Genomic DNA, 23,437 nt, shown 5'->3' on the forward strand with positions numbered 1-23,437 from the left:
GACAGGCGATTTCCTTTTCTGATACAGTAACTTGTCTCAGGCTGAAAACAGATTATTATACCTTTTCCCAGTATATGTGCAAATCTTCCATGGTGTAAAAACTCACTCCAGGTAGAAAATAGAAATTTTTGGTTTTGATACTTGATTCTGCTATTTGCAGATAAGCTGTGTTTGAATGTGATGTAGTTGAATTTGGTTTTAAAGCATAGCCTTTAAATTTAATGGAAAGCTAATTTTTAATGGAACAGAAACTGTTATTTTAAAACCTGTACAGGTTCCTGTATTCACTTGTCTTTGAAATAACAAAAAAAAATGACTTAACTGGTGTTTGGGTTTGTTTTTTCCCCCCTTCTGTTCTCAGTCTTCTGTACTTGTGCTTTTTCTTAAGAGACACGACGCTTAATGAATTTCAGCGTAGTTTCATTAACCAGAGGGCAGGTTTGTTGCAAGTTACTGAATTCAGTGTATTGCGTGTGCACTGAAGACTGAATAACAGTCTCAAAGGCCACTGAAATAAGGTGAAGCAGACTTCCTGACTTCTATTTTCATTTCAGCTATTCCAACTCTTTCCATTCATACATGTACAAAAATCTGCTTATTCCCTTGTTTTTGGGCAGATGTGTCTTATCATGAGGTCAGATATATATGTGATTGTAAAACTGGACTGTTCTTACTTCTTGAGATAAATGATGAATTTATTTGGTGATGATTTTTAAAGTATCACCAATTTATTTTTAGAAACATTTTCCTTACTACTGATATAGAAATTTAGCACTGTTGTGCTCAAGTTATACTTCAAATAATTTTGTCCAATGTGATTTACTTTAGAGAAGCATCTGTCAAGAACGTGTTTTTATTACATGGGTAATAGTTAATTGTTTCTGAACAGCTAATTTTTAGAGCAGACTTTAATGAATGTTAACTGAGAAGTACTTTTGGAAGGAATAGCACAGTGAAAACCAACGTACTTCTCAGATACTCATCTGTTCAATTTAAGTTACTGAAGTGACTATGAAAGGCAGTAATTAACAGTGATTTTCGTAAGCATGTAGGGTAAGGGATACGCTTATTCAGAGAGTCTTCATTTCAAATAGTTTACAAGAAGTGGATGTTAAAAAGTGTGATGATTTCTGAACATTTTGTAGCAGATTATGGAACAATAGAATATTAGAAGTTCTGTTTTGAACAAAATATTGAAGTGTAAATGTTTGTATAAACAAATCAGCGTTTTTCATAACATTTTTCCATAGAGTGGAGAGCGTCCAAAAATAAGTCTCCAAGTTTCTCTCTATCTTCTTTCTCAAGTAAGTATTTAAATATTTTGTTGTATTTCAGAACACGTTTTGCATGTTATGATCTGTAAGTTACTGTATTTTCATCTGTTTTGGCAAAGGCATTAAAGACAATTCGGCAAACAAAGTTTTAAACCTATGAATTTAAAAAAAGGGCAGCGAGATCACTTGTCTTTTTATGGACCGACCAAATAGCTTCTTACTTGAGGTGACAGCATTCTGAGGATCCCACAAGGCAAGGCGTCCTTTAGCGCATTCAGCGATTATAGTTTACATACACCATCTGACAAATGGTGTATGATAGAGCCCTGTAACACACTAGGACAGAATTTAGCAAAATTGCAGGTGAAATTTAAATAGATGCTGCATTGCACTTTGAATCTGTCGAAGCTATGGGAGATTCCAGGTTTGATGTTTTTCCTCTTAGAAAAAGAGAGGGAGCAATGATCTCATGGGGTTATTTTGATTGCTTTTTAAAGAAATAAACAACCAACCAACCATAGTTCATCACTGCATGCTAATAATTGCCTCACTTTCAAAGGTCTTGAATGGGTCTGACTTCAATCAGGAAACCTGTGGAGGTCAAGTTTAGCTAAATATCATCAAAGCAATAATTAGGTTTATTGATTTGGGGATTTTTCAGCTAGAACCACTGTTTAGGGATCCAGCTTTGGTATTTCTGTGAAGAGAATGGATGTAAGCTGACATGAGCCTCTTGTGGCTGGACCTGAGGCAGGTCTGTCCAGAAGGCAATTGTTTGCTGGCCTAACCGTGCACGCCTTGCCTCAAAATGGTGGTTGGTGTAAACAGAGTACGCTGTTAAAACCCCGAAGCACTTCTGGATAAGTGCTTTAGCATTATAGGCAGTATGGCCCTTATTCCTGTGTTAATGTAGCTGCTTTGTAGCTAGACCATAATTCATTGTGATTTCAGAGCCGGGAAAGCTGCTTCTGATCCATTTCAACTTATTGCATGACACTGACTCGTGAATCACTGCAAAGTACTTGTGTGCACAGCGTGGAACGTGCTGGAGTCCCACCGGTCACTGCATACAAGAAAGCTGGTGTATCATGATCAGTTTGTGTGGTTTCTCCAAAAACCAATGTTTTGGAGTAGTTTTAATTTGAGTTCCTTGCTAGAATATCATACAACTTTCATTGAAAAGCTGATGAGGAGAGAGAATTCACACTTCTTACCAGGAAGGAAGAGTATGAAAAACTGTTAAAATAGGATAGTTTAAAAGGTAGAGAAGGGTCAAATACCGGTAGAGAGGGTTATGGTCCCTTGTGTTTTGAAGCAGATTTTACGAACTCTCGCTGTTGCCAATTGTACTTTACTGTCTATGTAAACTTAAGATAGCAGTTCAACGAGGTCAAAGACGTATATTCAGTGACTGAAGCTGTGAAACTGTATGTGTTTTGGAATATATATCTGATATTTCTTTCTACCTTTCCTTTAATAGGTTTTTCTAATTATACATTACGCCCCTTTGGTGAACTCATTGGCTGAGGTTATACTTAATGGTGACCTCTCAGTGTTTTCTTCTAAAGTTGAGCAAGATGTACAGAAAAACTCGGTAAGTTGCCAACTAATCTTTAATAGTTTTTTTAGAGGCAAAGAAAATATTTGAAAAAAAAATCAGGCATCTGGAAACTGGTAAGCTAAGGCGATTGTTTAGGAGAGAAAAGCAGCAAGAGATTTCCGCTTCTCTTGTTGGATATGATAGCAGTGCAATGTACGGTTTTAGGTTCTCGTCAAGGTTGCAGTACTTTTGTGCATGCATATATATTAATTTAGTGGTATAAGAATGTGCAGGACACAAATTAGAATAGTTGTTTCTGTGGAGGGCAGACACCACAAGGGCTTCCATCATATTGATGGGACATTTTTGTAATCCAGTCTTGTGCGTTCAGTTTTTGTTACCAGCTCTTTGGTAGTGAAATAGAAATGAGTCGTTGCAACTATCCTATGAAATTATGTTCTTACGCAACTTGTAGCAGAAATGACTTAGAAAATACACCTAGCCTTATGGTAAATCCTTTGAATATAGAGGGAAATTAAGATTTTTAGTCTGAGTATTCCCAGTGTTTTGGCAGTAAAACTGACCATCTCTGCAAGTGTACATCGGTGTGCGTGAGAGAAGGTAGAGCAGCCAAGAACAGATGGCAGTGCAGTCACTGTGTCATCACCGCTCTACCTTCAGATTCAATCCTGCGTACATGTCGCTAGATGCTGTTGTTACTGGTTTTTATGTGTGGCAGGTATATGAATTTTTTTCTCTCTTATGGGTTTCATAGTCTTTGAAATGCTTGCATGTTACTTTTTAAAGGCCTGTTTAGGGATGGTAATAAGAAGAGGATGTGACGTTATTTGGGTTAAAAGGCATCTGACTGTAGTTCTGTTTAAACACCGAGCATGTCCCCTAACGTCTGACTGGTTAAAACATTTAGTTACTGACTGAATGTTTAATTTATAACAAGCAGTAGATGGGTTCTTGTCCAAGTTCTTTCCCAGCAGTGCTTGTAGCTCTAGGAGTTTCAAGGGGGAGATACTTCAGCTCTTTCATGGTACAAGTCAGCTTTTCCACATTTCTTCCCACTGTGCAGTGGAAGGTGTATGGGTTGATCTTAGCCAGCAGCTTTTGGGTTCTCCTGTTTTGTACTGTTGACCTTGATGTTTAGAATCTAATCCTCTTTAGAAAAAACTACAGAGGGGTAGTGGAGCTGGCTGAATGCTTTAAGATCAAGCAATCTCTTGTTGGAGCGAATGTCTGACCCTGTGCTAGCTGGGGACTGAATGTCGTGTGTGTTGTGTGTGCCGAAGCAGCTTTGTTACTAGGAAATTTGTGGTGAGAGGGTGGGGCAGCAGTTGTTGCAGAAGTGAGTTTCTCTTTTCCCCTGGTAGTTGCTGTACAGAGTTGCAAAATATCTGTAGCATGTTTGTGTGCTTGCACTAATGTTATTAGGGGTTTCCTAGAAACGTCTGTTTACCTATTCTCTTACATTTGTTATACTGTTTCGGTTGCTGCCTTCTTACTGGTCTTGAAGATGTGTCTTAATGGTACATAAACTGTGAGTTCTGTCGTATCTGAACAGGTAGTAAATAGGAGGGGTATTGGCTTTGGAGGATAAACACTTAGCAGAACTACTAGAGGTGAAACTTTGTTACAGGGAGTGTGGAGGGATGCCACTCTTGGTGGATGAGGAAAGGAGTTCCGTGGGAGAAACTTTGATTTCTAGTAAATTCAAACATATTCTTCATTGCAACCTTGGAGGGCGAAGCCTGTGCTGTCAGAAAGTCTGCTGGTGGAGGTTGGTTATTTGCATAAAGAGCAGGGGGTGATCCTCAGGAGAAGAGCACCGTGCCTTCCTTCCGACACAGGGAGCTACCACGGGATGGTTGGAGTTGGAAGGGACCTTTGGAGATCATCTAGCTCAACGCACCTGCTAAAGCAGGTTCACCAGAGCAGATCAAGTAGATCAAGTGAGCTGATCACAGTTGTTGAATATGAACAGCTACTGCATATATATTTCATGGTGTTTTCTACTGATGTACAACTCAGTGCAGTGAGGCTCAAGTCAGTTGTAGATGCGGAGGCATAGACAACTTGAGTAAAGGTCAGGTAGGTTCTTGTTGCTCTATGATAGGACTTCTCAGAGCATGGATTTGATACAGAGCCATCTCAGGGGCTGGTCTTTGCAAAGTTACTACTGTGGTGTGTTATGTTGCAAAGAAATTAGAAACTTCTGTTGAATAATGGAAGCTATTTCAGAAGCTACTTTAGAATTTCTTGTTCTGGGGTTAGTAGAGAAAAGTGATGAGCAAGTTTTTTATTTTACTTTTTGACTGAGTTTAGAATTGTGTTTGTTCTTACGTCAGACCCAAATTTATCTTTTACTACTTCCTATCTGTTATGATTTCCCATGCTAATCATTCTGATACTCATAAGCTTTTTGTTTTGAGCATATCTCTGTGTGTTATGGTAAGCCCCAGTTATCTCTAAACCCCTGCTCTGTACCTAACACTGCTCCTCTCTTGTAACTCAGATGTCGTGATATATTTAAAGTGTGTCAGTTTCTAACTAATATGTAGTTTCTAAAGCCCTCATAGCTATATTCATCTTCCTAGTAAGATGAATTAAGGTGGAATGGGATGTAGAGAGTATGGACTGAGATTACCAGAAGCAAGGACACATGTCTTTGTGACAGGAGACTAAATGAGTAAAGAGAACTTAACAAAACTGAAAGCTGGGAAGGGTTGCTGTGTATAAATACAACATATCCAGGGTTATTTAGGGCAAAAGAGCAATGGTAGTTGTCATGACAGGAACAAATGGTACTTTTCACTGGAAATCAATTTGTGGAGAAAGTCACCAGCAGACCTAACTACTCACAGCGTATGAATTGGCAATAACCCGCCTGTGGAGATGTGCTGAACATCATTGGGCAATAATGATTCCCAAACCTCCATTAAACAGGTTCTCCACCTCACAGTACAGCAAATTAAGATACACTTTTCTTGCCATATTTTATTTGTATTTCTGTTTGTAGGTGACATCAGAAGAAATACTCTTCTGATGAGAGTTGAATATGTGTAGCCAGCAGAATGTACTTAACCTTGTTAGCAGTCATCACGCCGAGGTTTACCTTGCTTCCTGTGAAATCTCTTCCTGCATAATTCGGATGTGGGCCAATTCTACCTACTTCATGTTTCTTGGTTTCTTGGTTAACCTACTTTCTCCTTCCCGTAAAAGTTGTTACTGGTACTGCCTTATTTTACCAGCACACATTGTACAAGATAAACAGTAACTGAAAATATGGTTGAAAGATATATTAAAAATATAAAATAGCAATATCTCAAACTGTATAATCAACTTAGGTAAACTATATTCTATGTAAATTAATTTTAAGTCTGATTTTAGAATGTTTGAAAGATATAGCCTTGTTATATTTAGCAGAACAGAATATATATGTGGAATTTATCTCAGCGTTCTTTCTTGAGAGGGACCAGACCATAGTTTAGTGCCTATGAGCACATTGCTGTCTAGTGGTCTCTCCTGTTGCAAAATATTAGAAATACAAGGGTGTCACGGGTATGTGTTCTTCACAAGGGAAGTAGCTACAGGATTCTAGGAAGCAACTGTGAGAAGTCAATACAGGAAAGGGAAAATGCGTTCTGCAACTTGCATTCTACTTTTCTTTTTTTCCCCGAAGAATAGCACTTAATGTGTTCTTCCCTTTTCTTCTGACTTTTCTGACCAGAAGCCATCAATAAAAGGTAATCTGGTTGTCCATCTGGTTGTCCTTCTGGTTGTTTTATAACCCTCTTATGTTGCAGTTTGATCAGACTAAAAATAGTGAGGTTTCTGGGAGACATAATAGTGGTGGGTTCCACATTGTGGGGTTTTTTTTGTATTGTGAAAGATTCCTCCTACTATGTGGTTTGTTTCAGTGCCAAGTGTAAGGTGACTTATGCAAGATTTCTATAAAAGGCTTCTAAAAAGAAGTCAGAAAATTCAGAGAAACATCTTGGCCTTCTGATTTGTAGAAGCCTTCTTTCCAGGTCTTTTCCTAATTTCTTAATCTTTACGTACAGTTGTGCCTTATGAAGTGGAGGGAGGTATTCTTCCAGTCTCTGAGGTCTCTGATGCACTCACCTTCAATGCTTATTGTACTTGAGTCACCTGAGGCAAGGAATGGGATCAGTTTTGTATTTAGTCTTGCTTAGTTTCTCTCGCTTGCTCTTAAATTGTTAACTCTTTAACCAGCATCTAAATGCGATTGAAGTATTGAGGTCTGAAAGGTGATGGAGTTTCTGTAGCAGTGTGTGCTGGCAGGAAGCCCTCACACCATGCGCTTCACTTCTGAGGAGCTGCGAGGTTTGGCTGATGGGTGTTTGTAGCTCTGGGTGAGAGGGAACAGGTACTCTGGTAATCCAGCTGGCAGGCCTGGCAAGGGAGAAGGGAGCTCAGAGCATCACAACTCACAAACAATCCACAAAATTGTAGGAAACCACATTTTGTTAGTCCTGCTGGTTAGAGAACGCCATGCAGTGTTTTGTGTCTTTCTGTAGGAACACGTAGTTCTCCGTTATTAAGATGGTACGGACTCTTGGAAATCTTTCCTCTGGGAAGAATGTGTCACCTAAATTAATTTTCTTGCTCTGTAAATTAATAATTAGGAAAATTGGGTATTTACTGAATACTATTTGCCTTCTTGTCCGAAAACAGTGTTTTGACTTGAAAGATAAATTTCTGGTATCTTTGTTTAGAACACAAGTATATTAAAACCTAACAAATGAAGTGGTGTTGGTTTTACCGACTTGGTAAGTCAGTGCCTGGAGCCCCAAAAAAAGGTTGATGTTTGGTGCCATTTGTTCTAGCTTACACAAAGACTAGTATGCTGTCGAGGGAAGCTTAGGATTAAAACAACCTCATGGGATAGAGCATTGGGTTTTTGTCCTTTCTAATGCCAAAGACATTTCAAGAGTGTATTTCAGCCTAATAAATTGCTGTCAACACACACTTTGGATTTTACTGCCTTTGCTGTTTTTGCAAAAGGTGTTTTAATTTTGTATGGACTAGTTGTTTGGCCTGTTAAGGAAGTTGAAAGATGGGGGGAAAAAAAAACCCAAACTTCTGTTGAAGAAATAGGTAGGTAGTTCTATATCTTCTCAAGATGGCATCTTTTTAATGAGAGGTCTTTAGAATATGTTACTTTGGAGGTAATTGTTCTACTGATTGTTTGATACAACTTGAAGTTTGCTTTCTTCAAATGGATTTGAGATTTGTAAGTGGTGTGCTAATTTCCTTTCTAAAAACCCTATTTTATATGACCTGAAGTTTCTTTATCAGAGTTAAAAATGTCTTGCTGTAACTCAGTGTAAACTCTGTAAATTACAGGCAAAGTCAAGTATCAGATGTTTCATAAAACCAACAGAAACACTTGAGAGGTCTCTTGAAATCAACAAACACAAGGGGAAGAAGAGGGTGCAGAAAAGACCCAACTATAAAAATGTTGGTGAAGAAGATGAGGAGGAGAGAGGATCAGAAGAGAACCAAGATGACCTGGATAAAACCAAAGGTACAGAAGCGAGTTCAAAGGGCATCCGAACAAGCAGTGAAAATGAAGGTGAGCACACCAGTAAATAAAAATGATGCTTACAATTTGGATACTTCAATTTACTGTGTGGATCTAGTTGTGATCTCCTACGTGACTTGTTCTCTTGTTGCACTAGGTAAATAAACATGGGACTATTACATTTGTTTCAGTCTTTGGCCATATTTTTGTCTCGTGTTAAATCATTCTGTTAGAACGTGTACTTCTAATCTGATTTAAAACTATGAGCGTGTTTTCATATCTTGAGCAGTCTTCAGTCCTTAGCACAACTGCACACCGTGCACTGAGGTGTACATGTTTATGGGGCACTTTATTAGCGGAATTCACAACTTTGTATCTTTTCCTTGTGTGGTAAGGCAAATGGTGCAGCCACTTCACCTTTGTAAGGTGAGAGTATTTTGTGCATGTTCCAATGATAAATGTGACAGTACATGGTAGAAGGTAGTTCAAAACTGAAGAAAACATCTTTAAATTTTAGATGTTTTTAATGTCACATATTCAGGATTTCTGAATGCTAACCTTAAGAAGAATTCGTTTATAGGATGAGTGGTCTTACAGCAATTGGTTTGTTTTACTAGTTAGTAACTATTAGAAGGATGTAAATCAGAAACTAGTCTTTACTTTAGACAGAAATTGAGAAAAATGTGGCAGAATTGCATACAAGCAATTGAAAGCAAGACCTTTATGCTTTGAGAGCCCTCTCCAAACATGTAATAGTTGCATTTTGGTTTAGGTAAACAGTCTGAGAAGGTTTTCCTCAAGTGTTGTCAAATGACTTAAGTATTATCTGTTATGATTTGAAGAAAATATGACATGACCTACTGTTTAAACTGGTGCATTTAGGAGTCATCATGCAAAAGCTAGGTTTGGTCCTCATACCTCTACCTAAAGCCAATAGCTACGAAGCACTCAGGGCCAGGTATCCTGTTTTCTGTAATTGTAGAGATCTATTTACATCCTCTAGGGAACTTGATGCCCACCTGTGCCCCAATCTCACCTGCATTTTCAAACACTTTTCCCAGGGAGAGGTCTTACATTTGTTACTTTTGTTTCCTGTGGTTTGGAGGGGGGATTGCTGTTGCTTGTTTATTTGCCAAAGTAATCTATATATTTTCTTTACATATGTATATGTATAATTGTCATATAGCAGTTCAGTTCATTAAAGGAATGTAAGCAAATTACTGGGAAGAAAATTTGCCCACATCAATTCATTCATTAACCTTTCAGAGGTTATGAATATAACTATAGTTGCATCAGTCACTGTTAATGCAAAACAGAACTTACAAAAAAGCTTGTGATTACTATTTCTTAAAAATATCAAATTTTGATGGTGTGGCTTTTGTTTTGTTTTAGAAATAGAGATGGTGATCATGGAGAGATGCAAACTGTCCGAATTGTCTATCTCTGCTGTGACAGAACAGAACACAACAGATGAAGAAAAGAGTGCAGCTGCCTCTGGGAGTGAGATAACAAACTGGAACAGGTATAAAAGAACTGTAATAGATTTTGCTGGATAGCTTCCTTACTTGCCCTCCTGTTAACTCTCTTGCTTCTTTTAAGGGATGTTTCAAATCTGCCTCCAATTAAAATCACAGGGGTTCGTGTGGATCACAAATAAGTAAGGCAACAGAACGAAGGGATGCGACCTCTCTACTGAGCGGTTTTGGAATGGTCTGTTCCTGGGAAAAGTTTGTGCTTTCCTTCATGGCAATTGTGATGCCTTAAGTTGGTAAAATTAAATTAGAGACTATTACCACAATAAAACCAGAATATAAATGTTTTCATTCCACGGTTTTCTAAACCTCTAAATTAAGCCAGAAGAAGTTTTTCTTAATGATACTTACGGTCACATCTGTCAATTTTGTATACACCTATAGGGAAAAAAAACAAAGAAAATTCCTCAGTTCAGGCTGAATTTTGCAGAATTTTAGTAGTAGTAGTTACAAATAAACCCTACTAACCTATGTAGTTTGCAAGGTCCATTAGTATAACTTAGGGTTATTGAAAACCTCTCTAGGGAATAGGTTTAAATGTTCCTGGGAGCAGAAATTGCCCTGACTTCAAAATTTAATCTTGGATATGTTAAATACCCATAGGACACTTCCTCAGTAAGGATTCTGCGTTCTTGATATTGGAATGCTAAAGAAGCTGAATGTGCCATCTCTGACACAAAAGTAATGGGAAATGTGTCCCTTGGGGAAACGCACGTGTTTAATAGGATTTCAAATTTATTTTTAAACTCGGGAAATGCTGCCTGGTGTTCCCAGAATTTCATTCTGTCTCCATTATAGCTTTGATGTAGCTTAGATTACATTCATTAATAAAGATAACATTTAACTTCATTGTAATGGTGAAATTGAACCTTGACTTGAACTGGCTTTAAAATACGTGTTCTAGATTATTGATATTTTGACTAAAATACGTGCCAAATGGCTTTTAGAAAGAAATTGGCAATGGCTGCATTGAATACTAAAGCAACTAGGATGCTGAGGTCTTGAAAAGTGCAAAATACTTCCAGGTGAGATTCCATGTCTGCATTCCAGGCCTCTCTTGATCTGCAGATGTGATCTGACAGCGTTCTGCATCTTTCCTAAAAATCAACAGCATCGAAGAATGTGCAGAGCTAAAAATATTTTTAAAATAAGGGTAGGCATTGTGTAGGGCATTTCTGGCCTTAGTTTTGCACATGAATCTGGAAAAATAAGGGAATAAGCTGCTATAGCTTAAGATTTTGTGTTATGCTATACGCCAAGTGTAATATTTGAGCAAATTTCTTGAGAGATTTAAGTAGTGTTTCAAACGTGTATAGCTTTTTTCCTACACCGATTGGAATCTCTGAATCTTGTGGATGAGGTGCAATGTGGCAGTGGAAAAGGCAGTGATCTTTTTATTCCATGCTTAAAGTAGGAGAAGCTTCTGTAACTGGACTAACCATTAATGATTGTGATGACTGTGATTCCTAATGTGTTGCTGTCTGCAATTGTGGACACATGCTACAAGAATAAATGATTTAAAGAATACCTATATGTATCAAGGCACTAGTAAAAGGCTGGCAAAGGAAGAAATGCTTGCAAAATTAAGAAATACATTTGAAAATACTTGACATATATAGCCTTTAACATTAAAAGTGGGTTTTAAAGAGTGTCCAATACTTATTGAAAAATAAATGGAAAACAGCACAGTTTGCAGTTAAAATGCTGTAGCTGTAAAAAAGGTAAGTTAAGTTTTCAATTTCCCTTACTGTTTTACTACTGCGTGGAACATAAAAAGAAAATTTAATTATTTTTGGTGTAATTTTATTTTGATGTGCCTCACTACTGGAAATTCTAAGCCTAAAGGCTTATTTTAAATGAGCTTCCTTTTATGATATGCTGCACATCAACATTTTTTCCAGAATGTGAAATTTTCATGCTGCGTTGCTGCTTTCTTACAGCTGAAGTTATTCCGTGTCTGTGCTGTATTTATTCTGTATGGGGACCTGTTGATGAGTGGGATTCCTGACTTTGTTTCAGCTGCAGATAATTGCAATTGAGACTTTGATAGTGCAGATAGATAGATGCCATGAAGAAGCATCTGGAATGAAACTTATGTCTCTCACTGCTGTAATAATGGGTTTTTTTTAAGTTACATAATTTCACAAATTCATGTAGTGTGGGGATGGAAACAATGAAAAATGCATTAGAGATTACAGGGACTGTTTAATACCATGTAATATGTAATACCGTGGAACACAAAGCTACTGATATTTCTGCAGGTTTGACCTCCTAAAATGTTGTTTTTAATAACATTAAAGTAAATATTACTTTTACGTCATAGGTCATTTTTTTAGGATACTCTGTTGTTGGTTTGATGACAGACCTAGTGTTCTCTAGCTTTTGTCATGAGCCTCGTAAGGCTGGGTCAATGCTTAGGAACACTGGAGGCACTCTTGGTTTCTTTTTAACGTTGCTCATGGTTTGGGCTGTTTATCTTGAATAGTTATGTTCTTTCGAGGTCTACAACAGGAGCATCATGTGGGAAATTTGGCTTAGATACCTAGTGTTGAACTTGGGAAAGAGGGATCGTAACTCAGTGGCATTTAAGTGTCTCATAGAGGATACTTGTGATCCAGCTTCAGAAATGCACAAGCGTGGGACTGCAATGTTGTGAACCAAGCAGAGGAACAGTGGTTTTATGACTTTGGATGTTATTTTAATGTGTTTTATTTGGATGTAGTGTAGGTGATGTAAGGTGATTTTTTTTCCTTTCACTGTTAAAAAAAAAATACTGTCTGGGCTGTCTGTGAAAATGGATTTAATTTCTGCCTGTGCTCTGAACTAACTTGATGCAAGCCAGCTTAAGACAAGAAGCCAAGTTACTTCGCCATCAGGCTTGTGCTAATAGCAACTGAATCTCAGCCATATCTGATGTGTCCCAACAGCTTCTCGATTAAATTGACTTCTCTGGTCTGTTCAGGGCACAGGTGAAGGGTGAACTTGGCACTATCTGCAGGTTCATGTTTAGGTGTCATAGATCGCATATGCTTAAATCTGGGAAACAAAGCTCATCTGCAGTCCAGAGCTTTTTTTTCTCCATTCACATGTTCCCCGTCTTGTTAATTTTTATTTTTATAAGCGTTTGATGGTGAAGTTTTGGTTGGTTTAGAATAACGTAGCTTACTCCAAACTTCTTGTGCAAACTGCTTTCTTGTAATAGTAGAAACTTTTCAACTCTGTTTAGTACATGAGTTTTAAGGTAGTCTTTTTGTAATGTAACAGCAATAGCAGCTCCTTGAAGTAACCTGGGTGTACACTTAAAACAACCTGTACAACGCTTCTGCATACATACTAAATGTGCTACAAACAGCCCAGTAAATGTGTGGACAGTCAATTCTTGGGAAAGTATTATGTAACAAATCCCATTAAAACATCAGAATTAATGTCAGAATGTGAATACAAGGCATGGCTATGATCTTAGCACTCTTGAACAGGTTAATTTTTGTTTAATGCCTGAAAATGTTTATTGCTGTAAATTTGCCTCTTTCATTAGTTACATGTAGAAAAGATTGTTACTCATTTTCCTCTAGATATGATCTTTTTCTTCTTAACTGTTTTAAAATTGCTCCTTTCACAGGCCTTTTCTTGATATGGTCTATAATGCCCTGGACTGTGCTGAAGATGATTACTACGCCCTCTTCGTGCTCTGTCTTCTATATGCAATGTCACACAACAAAGGTGAGTAATTGTTGCTTTTTCCAGGGAAAACTAAACGAAACACATGGTTTTAGACAGGCACGATCTGTTTGTAACTGATGTTTATGTATGCCTTAGAGAGAAATTCTTTACGTGAGGGAGGCAGAAATAAGTATGCTGTAAGTAAAAACAGTTGCTAAGGATCACCATTTTAAGAATGATTTGGTAGAAAGCTTTGTGAACATCAGATGACTTTTCTTCCATAGGTTTCTTCGAATTGGAATAAGATTTTTGTATTTCATTATTAATCTCTTCAGTTGAAACTCACTATATTCAATGTACACATAGATGGGATCCAGTTCTTTCTCACTTGGCGTATGCTGTGACTGCTATATGTAAGCAAAGTATAAAATGTTGTAAAACTTATTACCATATGTTGAAGTTAAATCTTTGTATGCTTTAAAGATATAGATCATGCACGAGGCCTGACAATCAGATGTGATGATGGAAGCCATGTATTGCCTATTTCTGTCCAGCTTTGACAGTCCTTCAGTAATTCTTTCTATAGAGCCTTCTCATCTGTTGTGCCATAATTGATTGAAAACTTGTGTAAGTTGTCAGTGTTCTGTGCCATAACACATCTTGCAAGTCTCCCAAGGAGCCTGAACTATATTTTAAATTAGCAAAGCTGTGTTCAATGTGTATTTCATTATAATTCAGACAGTATGAGAATGTGTAACCTTTGCTATGGAATGATTATGGTTAGCTTTTTTGCTGTTTATGTGCATTTTAAATAGATTCCTTATGAAGCAATAATGTAGACACCTCATACATGCAAATAATCTTATGTTTCAGGCATCAAGAGCTGAATTTAAGTTATTTTCTGCTTACGAGGATAGTTTCTGTAACATACTAGTAATTCCAATTAATCAACTGCTACAGTAAACTAAGCAAAAGAGCATCAGATGTGATGAGATGCCTAAAAGTAAGGATTCTGTTCTCGCTTCAGGATACCCCTAATGTACAAGTAGAGTGGAAATGAGTCTTGAGGGAGCTGGGAAAGCTGAGCCCCTCCTGTTCTCCTCCACCCTCTTGATGGCTTTATCTTTTTCCAGGAATGCAGGAATGCTTCACTGAGATCATAATTTACAGGCAATTTCAGGGCTTTCACAGTCTCTTATGACGAGAGATAATAACACAACTAATATCACCGAAGACAGCACCACAGCCTTGCTGTGCTCCAGCTCTTTCTTACTCATGTCTCTGATTTCCCACCCTGCCTCTCCTCCCCCATCCCCTACAATCAGTGTCCTCCTTCCAGAAAATGACTTTCCCTAAGGGACTTCTAAGCATCACAGTGCTGGAAAACCCTGATGTCAGAGATGGATTCTCTTCTCTTAAAATTCATTAGTTGAAGCTGTGAATAGGCAGAATCATTAGTTGTAACTGTTGCAGCTTCAAAGACCCCTGCAAGTCTTTCTACATCATTGTAGAGGAGTGAGCCTGCACTCTAGAGCTATATTTCTTAAGAAATCTCATAGTTGAGACCATAGTCCTTCAGCCCACTGTATTTGCTTTCTGTGTAATTAGCCACTCTTCAATGTCCTGTTCCCAGAAAAAAGATCTGATATCCTCTCTCGTTTCAAAGATGTTTTGCTTACATCTATAGTATTGCTGTAAGCAGTGACAAATGCAGCCTCTTGCTGCTTAGCTTCAGCAGTCTCTGTGCTGTTTATTTTTCACCCTATATCCAGGGTTACCAAGAGAAATACAACAAAAAATAGCTACCTTTTAAGAGACTAAAAGCATCCTGCCCATAAACTGGAGACATTATGCATTTAAGGGGTCAAAATCTACGCTTCATTCTTTGGTGGTCACATCAGCTCTCTCTAAATGAAACATTCTTTAGGCTATACTCATTGGCTTTCCTTATCAACAATTTACATTAGCCTGTTGCTCTTTGGAAGCTGTTTTCCTTTCTTCCCCAGTCCTTGACCCTAGATCTTAGGTGCTGGGCGGATGACGTCATCCAGTTTGGTCTTCACTGTCATTCAGTGACCCACTTCTTGTCCCTGCAGTAACCTGCCCTCAGCCTCGGGGCCACTGTGCCTGTGTCTTCAACAGGAGGGTTTCACAAGCTGCTGATTTGGTGCCCCTGCTGTTCTTTCCAAGCTCAGGAGCTGTACAGCTGTTCCTTTCTGCACCAAAGTCAATACCAGTCATGGAAGGTGCCTCAAGGCTGAGCTGGAGCCAATGTTTATAACTGAATTCAATCTAATGCAAGAGATCTGTTTGCTCACAGACTTTCTCAAGGTATGGCGCACTGATTCTTTTGTTTGGCAAAAGGGCATGAAGATCCCTCACCAAACAGGGAGAGGCAAAGTTGTTTTCACACTTTAAGGAAGTAATAAATCTCTAGGAGTTGTGTGTCTAGGATCTCATTTACTGTCTATACGACAGAGATGGTAAGTGCTCTAGTGAGCACTTGGATCAGTTCAAACAGGTAAAGAATTGGAAATTTAGGATGGTTTCTTGTACCTGAATGCTGGTCTTCTCTACACCACATGAAAATCAGTTGCAGTTTTCTATTTCAGCATATTGGCTGTTTCAAGATATGTTTCTGACTCTCTACCTGGTCAGTTTGAATTTTGACTTTCTCCCCCATCTTAATCATTCTGGCACTGTGGAGGCGCTGTTCTCTTCTACAACAGAACACATTTTAAAAGATCTGAATTGCCTGAGCTTATGCAAGAAGTTTGGTTTCAGGCCTTTCTTCTAAGGGAGCAGCCTTCTCAGTCTCTGTCATTAAACAGACACCCTGTTGAGGCTTTTGATCATGACTCCTTCCATCTGCATGCTGAGTCTGCACTTTGCACCATGTTCTTGAACAAGTTTAAAGAAATGTGCTAGATTTTTACCAGCAAGAAATATCTGTGTGAACAGGAAGAAAGAATCTGAAGAGGTACACTTGTGCAGCTGAATAGATTTGTTGCAAAGTGTATCTGAGAGATTTTCAATTCTAAAAGGAGCTGTTTATATATGTTGCCAGAGCATGTACTGTATCTCAAGAACACAGAATTTTGCATCCTTGGCAGGCAGACAACCAGATGGAAGCTGCTGAATGTGAGTTCTTTCACTGTGATTTCAATTTGGCCACTTTGTTGATCAACCTGCCTGGTCCTGCCTTATTCCTCCTCCATGTTTTCTTAGTCTCCTTAATGGTTTTCTGCTGGTTAATGAGTGTGAGAGCTTAATCTGCATATAGATATTCTCTAAGAAATGTTAATCAGAGCAGCTTTCCTTTCCAGAATTAATTACCAAACACTAATACTCTGCCCCGGTTCCTTAAATGCGCCCTTCCACCCCATCCCTTCCTTCAGTCTCATCATGAGAGAGAACGTTTGTATCGCTGTCATTAATCTTCAAACAGACCTTTATTAGTTGTTCCAAAAACATATGCTTAGTGAAGAAATAAATCAGATATCACAGATGGCATTGTTATGTAGAGTTAGCGGCAAGTTCAGGGTTAGAAGAAACTCTAAACCACAATATAGTCATCTTCTGTTTTATAGGGTTGTTTATTACCATTCTTCAGAACAAGGACAGGGAGTCCTCAGCAATCCATAACAATGTTTTGTTCTAAGAGGTCTTACAGTAAACCAGTCTATTCTGAGAATTAACTTGGCTGTTTTAGAGGAATAGGTTGAAGAAAGATGGGTTTAGTTTCCTTATAACGGGAAGTCAGTGAGAATCTGTGATTTGATTTAGGAAAGGTACCATAATAAATAAGAGGTTACTAGTTACAAAATAGAATTCCTATTTTTTTAAAACATCTATGAACTGATCGCTTACTACCAAAGCAGAATTGAAAATCAGATTTTCTTTTCTCCTTTAGCCTTTATGCTCTTCAGATGTATGGCTCGACTTGGATTTGATTTAGATGCAAACAAATAGTCTGAGAATTCCAGGTGCAGCAAAACGGTTTGGATGCCACTAACTACTTTGGGATTTGAGTGTCTTCACCCAGTCAGCTCCACCTAAGGCTGAGATGTTTCAGTGATATATACACATTTAGGCTCTCTGTTGCTCCTCTGTTTCCTTGTAATAGAAATTCAAAACTAACTTGCCCAGTTTTATAGTGCCGATTCCACTCTTCTGAGAAAACTGCTACTGTTAATAAATACTTACCTGGAGGCATACAGCTCTTTTCCAACTTAACATTCTTCCTTCTTTCCCCACAAAAGGAATTGACCCCGTCAAGCTGGAGCGAATCCAACTGCCAGCTCAACATGCTGAAGAGAGAAATTCATATAATCATGTGCTTGCAGAAGGGCTCATCAGGATAATGAATTATGCTGCACAGCCAGGTATCACTTCTCCACTATTTGTTTTCTTGCCAAGATAAATTTTTGAAGATTTAAAAAAAAAAAAAAATAAAAGAAAAAGAAATATGCTACTTAGCCACTTGTCTTTGAGGGGAATGTGTCAGTTTAGCATTCTCTTCTGGGAACAGTGGGTAGATATCATCTGTGAAAAACAACTATCAGGTTCCCTTGGTGTTGCTGAAGCAGAAGCTCTGAATTTCTGCTGAATAGTTGTTTCTGTACTCACAACTACACAGTGATCTGCTATCTTAATTCCTACTTTCTGTGGTTTGGAATAAACAAAAATGATGAGATGTATAGTGATTTCAGCTTAGTGTAGGATTTCATCATGAAAATATGTGGTACCTTTGCATGTAAAAGTAATTCTGTTGCACAGAAAAATGATATTTGTTCAGGTCACAGCTCTTCTCTCTGCACTTCCCCTCTTAAAACTTCAAACGAATAGAGCTGGTTTTCCCCTGAAACTGAGCACTATCAAATTCCTGGTTTTCTGTAGAATTAGATTTAATGCTTATTTGACTCTCAAGACTGATCTACTGAGTATTAACTTATGCTGATGTGTCAGTCACCGATTAAAAGCTTGTTTATATGTTTGTACATACTGCAGATGGAATGACTGCAAGATGAGGAAATGAATTTATTTAAACAAAAGCAAAAGGGGTGGAATTAGTGGGGTTTTACTAAGCTTGCTAAATGCTGTGTACAACGTCTTTTATTTTTGGGGGTACTGACCTTTGTCTTTAGTTTCTGGCAGAATGGTGTTAACTTGTAAAATAGTAGATGAGAGTTGAGGTCAAAAGCTGAGATGTCTGCCTGTCTCTTGGGTATATTGTCTTAGTATTGATGACTGAGCTCAGACTGTGCATTTCTAATACATATATATATATGTGTATATATATATATTTAAATCCTCTGAAACTATAAGCTTGAGGTCTCAATGCATTCTTTTACTGGGACTTCTCTAGATTGTCACATCCAGGTTGTATCTGAATCCTTTGGACTTTATTTTAAGGAAAAGCCAGCCTCTATTAGTGTGCTGTGTACAAAACTTCCTTTCATTTTAACTGTAACTTAGACCCATGCCAAAAGTCTGTGATTCTTTTGTAATTTTAGTGCAATTCAACGTCTGCTTCAGATAGATAAAGGCATTATTTATGTCCTCTTTTCTAATAGTATTAATCTTTATTGCCTTCTTATTGCATGGTCCTCCTTTAAATTTTTTTCTACTTTAAATGACTCTTACAGTTCTTTTTTTTCTTGTAACGGTCAGCATTGTAAGCCAGCATCAGCACTCATCCCTGTCAGAAAGGGTGTCTATGACAGAGGAACAAAGTTCATGACCATTGCAGAGAATGAAGAGAAATACATAAATTGATAACTTTTTTGTATATTGAAATTTTCATAGATGGGAAAATCCGTTTGGCAACTTTAGAACTTGGCTGCCTGTTGCTGAAGCAGCTTGTGTTCTCTAAAACTGGCAGCCTCATAAAAGATGTTCACCTTGCTTGCCTTGAGGTGAGTATTTTCTTTCAAATTACCGCTCACAGCATTACTTACTTGTCTTTGAGTCTTGTAGTATAGTTGTGTAAATTCCGTTTCTGATTGCAGTAAGTGTAAGTGTAACATCTGAGCTTCTAGAACATCTTTCTACTGGTGACCATGTGTGAACATAAAGAATCAAACCCCATGTTCTGTTCTCAGCTTTGCTGTTTACTTGCTGTTTAAACTCTAACTTCTTGAGTAGGCTTCTGTTTAATTTTCTCTCTGGAATTTATATGTAATCCATCCCAACAATGTAAAGAAATGTGATTTTCAAATAACAAAGAAGCTGTATTTTCATAAGTGCAAGAACTATGTTCTATCAGATTATGGGCTGAAGGCTATTAGTACAGGGGTATTAATAGGCTGTCTTTTCTGTGTGAATTTTTGGGTGTTTTGTAAATGTGTATTTACTCCCTGAAACACTGAAATAAAATAACTGAAAAAAGTTATTTTATCTTTTCTAGGGTGCAAGGGAAGAAAGTGTTCATCTCCTTCGTCGTTTCTATAAGGTATATATTAAAAATCCTGGAAGAAACAATCCTTTACATAATACAGAATTAGAAGGAAGTCTGCAGCCGAGTCTTTATGTAATGCTTAAGGCAGCACTTTTAAAGATAGGAACTCCGTATTTGTGATAGGGAAGGAAGTGTTTCACTGGAGGATGCCTCTCCGTTCTTCTCTTTCTGTGCCACACTGACAAATGTCACACAAAGGCTGGTAGAAGTCTCACAGGGCTTGTACTGGAGGTGGTTAGCAGTTATGTGCTGTTGTTGCAGCTGCCATGTATTTCATGGAACACAGCCACTGTTAAACTATTTCTGGGATTTCATCGTTGACACTGATATGGAATTGTGTGTTATCTGAAATGATAATCTAAAATTTTACTTTTTTTTTTTTTCCTTATTGGAGATCTCTGCAGCTTTTTGCCCCCTTTTTTTTTGTCCTGTAAACAATGTGAGAAATAAAACTTTATCCCTAGATGTTAACTTCTCTGTAAGGAGCAGTAAATCCATGACAGATTTATCTCAGATCTCTTGCTACTTGTGTTAGAATTCTCTTGAAGAATATTTTGTCAATGTGGTTTACAAAAAATGAGCAGTTTGTGGTGGGTTGGCCCTGGCTGGCTGCCAGGCGCCCACACAACCACTCACTCACTCCCTCTCCCCAACAGGATGGGGGGATAACATGAGACAAAAAAAACCTTGTGCTGAAGGTAAAGACAGGGAGATCACTTACCAATTACCATTAGGGGCAAAACAGACTCATCTTGGTGAAAATCCATTTATTGCCAAGTGAAATAAATTTGTTCCATTCTTAAACAGTGTAAAATAATCTGGCTTAAGTTACATTCACCCTTATTTTAAATCTTTCTTGCTGCCAAGATGGTACAGTGGACCCCAGTGGATCTGGAAATTCAGGAATGAGCTTACCCAGTATGGGCTAAGCCGTTCTGAGCTAGAAACTGAACCTGCAAGAGCACAAACAAAGAGAAAAGTCTTGTTATCTCCCTGTCAACAAAAACAAATATTTCCTTCACATTCTAAACTGCTGTGTGTTACTTATCCATTGTATAGAGGTGCACTAGGAGTCCACAAAGTCCAAATCAGGTTTTAGAGTGAAGTTTTTTCCAGGAAAGATAGTATGCCTGTTACCTTTTTTTTTTTTTTTTTTAAATAATTAATTTATGTGACTTAAAATGAAAAAGATTTAGTGTAAATTAAATAGCGAGAAACAAAGATGAATTAAAACAACACTGTTGCCCACCCCTGCCATTCCCCAGGCTCAACTTTTCTCCTCCATTCCCGCCTCTTCTGTCTCCTCCCCGTGGTGCGGTGGGGACGTGGGGGTTTGGGGTCAGTTCGTAGTATTTTATCTCTGCTGCTTCTTCCTCCTCACGCTTTCCCCCTGCGCCGTGTGGCTCCTCTCCATGGGCTACAGTCCCACAGGACAAACATCTGCCTCAGCGGGGCTCCTCCACAGACCGCCGCTCCTTCAGGGCACAGCACCTGTTCTGAGCCGCAGTGGGGGTGTCTGCTCCTCCATGGTCCCCTCTGCAGGCTGCAGAGGAGTCTCTCTCCCGTTCCTCACCATGTTTTCCCAGAGGCGCCATTAGCGCTGCCCAAGGGCTGCGCTGTGTCCTGTGGCGGGAACTGGCGGGAACCGGCTGCTCCTCACAGAGGCCCCTGCAGCCCCTGCGAGCTCCTGGGCAGGAACACCCAGTACATAATTAAACAACACCAAAACAATGTGGCTCCATAAACATAAGGATTCATTGTATGTCCTTATCCCTTTTTTTGAAAGGGAGAAGAAATTTTTCTGGATATGTTTGAAGATGAATACCGGAGTATGACGGTGAGTGATACCTCATCCACCCCGCCAGCTCCTCAAACCCTGACACAACATGGGAGCGAGAACAAGTGCTTATTGTAACTACAAAGTGTGCGGGTACCTTTATTTCTGGGAGGAGAATAACAAAATGTGGGTGAGATTCTATTTTTGTCTCTGTAGAGTTGTGTCTACACAGCAAAGAACAGGTTCTGGTGAGCGAGCGTCAGGGCCTTGGTCTCGCCCGGGAGAGGAGCTGCCGGCACCACAGGGCCGGCTGGGAAGTTCTCACACATTGCTAAGCTTAATCTCTGACAATTCATATTTAACATGAAAATGTATTTAAAAAATAAATATCTGTTTCAATTCTTAGGTCAGAATTTGGATTAAAATACTTTTGAGTAGTCAGTCAGAGGTGTTTTTTTCACAGTGGTACCAGCATTTAATGAGCAGCCACTCGTTGTCTTTTTGAAAAAGCACAATCTCCAGTTGGTGTGTTGCAATAAGTCTTCTAATATGAGAAGCATCTTTAACATATTTTGCCAGTATAAATAATAGAAATATTTAGTGAAACATTTAATTTTTTTGTATTTAAGTATTGCTGTACCCTTCATTTCAGAAGTGGCACCGATACTAGCATCATTTCTATGTTGCAAGTTCAGTATCTGTAGGTTTTTCTATTGTAGCTTTGTTTCTGAGACTGCATTATTTTTATTTACCATGAGACGGAGCTACATGCTAGAACTTGAACTTTGTTTATTTGCCTGGCTAACAAATGACTTGCTGAGTGGGCTGATTTAAGTGCTAAGTGACACTGATGCTGTCTTGTGAGATGAGTTGCATCAATAACATGATATAGAGATTGTACAAAGTCAGTTTACTTGCTCTGTCTGAATGACAAAGAAAGAAAAAAGTTGTGTCTCCATTTATGATAGATAAGAACAAGTAAATTGAACACTACTCCTTAGTATTTTTGCATTCAGAAATAAGTTTTCTTTTTTAACATTCTTCACCTTTATAATGCAAAATACTATTTAAACCAATGTATCCCCATGTGGTTTGCATCTAAAGTACTTATTTACATGTTAGAAATTTTAGTTGTGTTCTCATTGTCTATGTAGATTTTCGTATCTCTCTTACCGAATTTGTTAATCCAGTATTTTAGACACTGAAGATGAATTGTTCTGAGATCAGAAAAAAATGGCTAAAGACTATTTTTGAGTTTGTATGTGTACAAGGCAGCAGTTCAAGACTGTACTCTGAAAATTCTGAACCTTGTCTCAGTCTGCTGCATTCATGGTATCTGACTGGCAAAGTGGCCAGGAACGCTTCCAGTTGCAGTTGGCTATTTCGGAATGCCTAAGTGGCTGCGTTTTTTTTCTGTGCAGAATATTGTACAAGCTGTGGGAAGGGCTTTTGTATGTTTTATCCATTCCAGCTGGCTTTCTGTCAAAAAGAAACTCATGTCTCCAGGGTGTGTGTATATAACAGAACTTGGATGAAATTGCCCCAGTGTACAGAAGGATAGATATTTCAGACATCAATTATTCATGAAAATAAGCAGCCATGTAAGGGAGAGAGTCTGTTACTGGCAAGATTGAAGG

At 38.4% G+C, this 23,437-nt stretch overlaps 1 protein-coding gene across 3 annotated transcripts in view; it reads left to right on the plus strand.

The window, feature by feature from the left end:
- Positions 1-23,437, plus strand: part of CLEC16A (C-type lectin domain containing 16A) — a 72,682-nt gene that overhangs the window by 13,780 nt on the left and 35,465 nt on the right. For all 3 annotated transcript variants that reach the window (XM_080353799.1, XM_080353800.1, XM_080353801.1), the window contains exons 8-16: positions 1,251-1,304; positions 2,755-2,868; positions 8,194-8,422; positions 9,764-9,893; positions 13,523-13,623; positions 17,826-17,948; positions 19,372-19,481; positions 19,973-20,017; positions 21,810-21,860. In XM_080353799.1, coding sequence (XP_080209925.1) covers positions 1,251-1,304; positions 2,755-2,868; positions 8,194-8,422; positions 9,764-9,893; positions 13,523-13,623; positions 17,826-17,948; positions 19,372-19,481; positions 19,973-20,017; positions 21,810-21,860 — 957 coding nt within the window. The remainder of the gene's footprint in view (positions 1-1,250; positions 1,305-2,754; positions 2,869-8,193; positions 8,423-9,763; positions 9,894-13,522; positions 13,624-17,825; positions 17,949-19,371; positions 19,482-19,972; positions 20,018-21,809; positions 21,861-23,437) is intronic.

The sequence above is a fragment of the Nesoenas mayeri genome, assembly GCF_963082525.1.
Source record: "Nesoenas mayeri genome assembly, chromosome: 15".
Lineage (NCBI taxonomy): Eukaryota > Metazoa > Chordata > Aves > Columbiformes > Columbidae > Nesoenas > Nesoenas mayeri.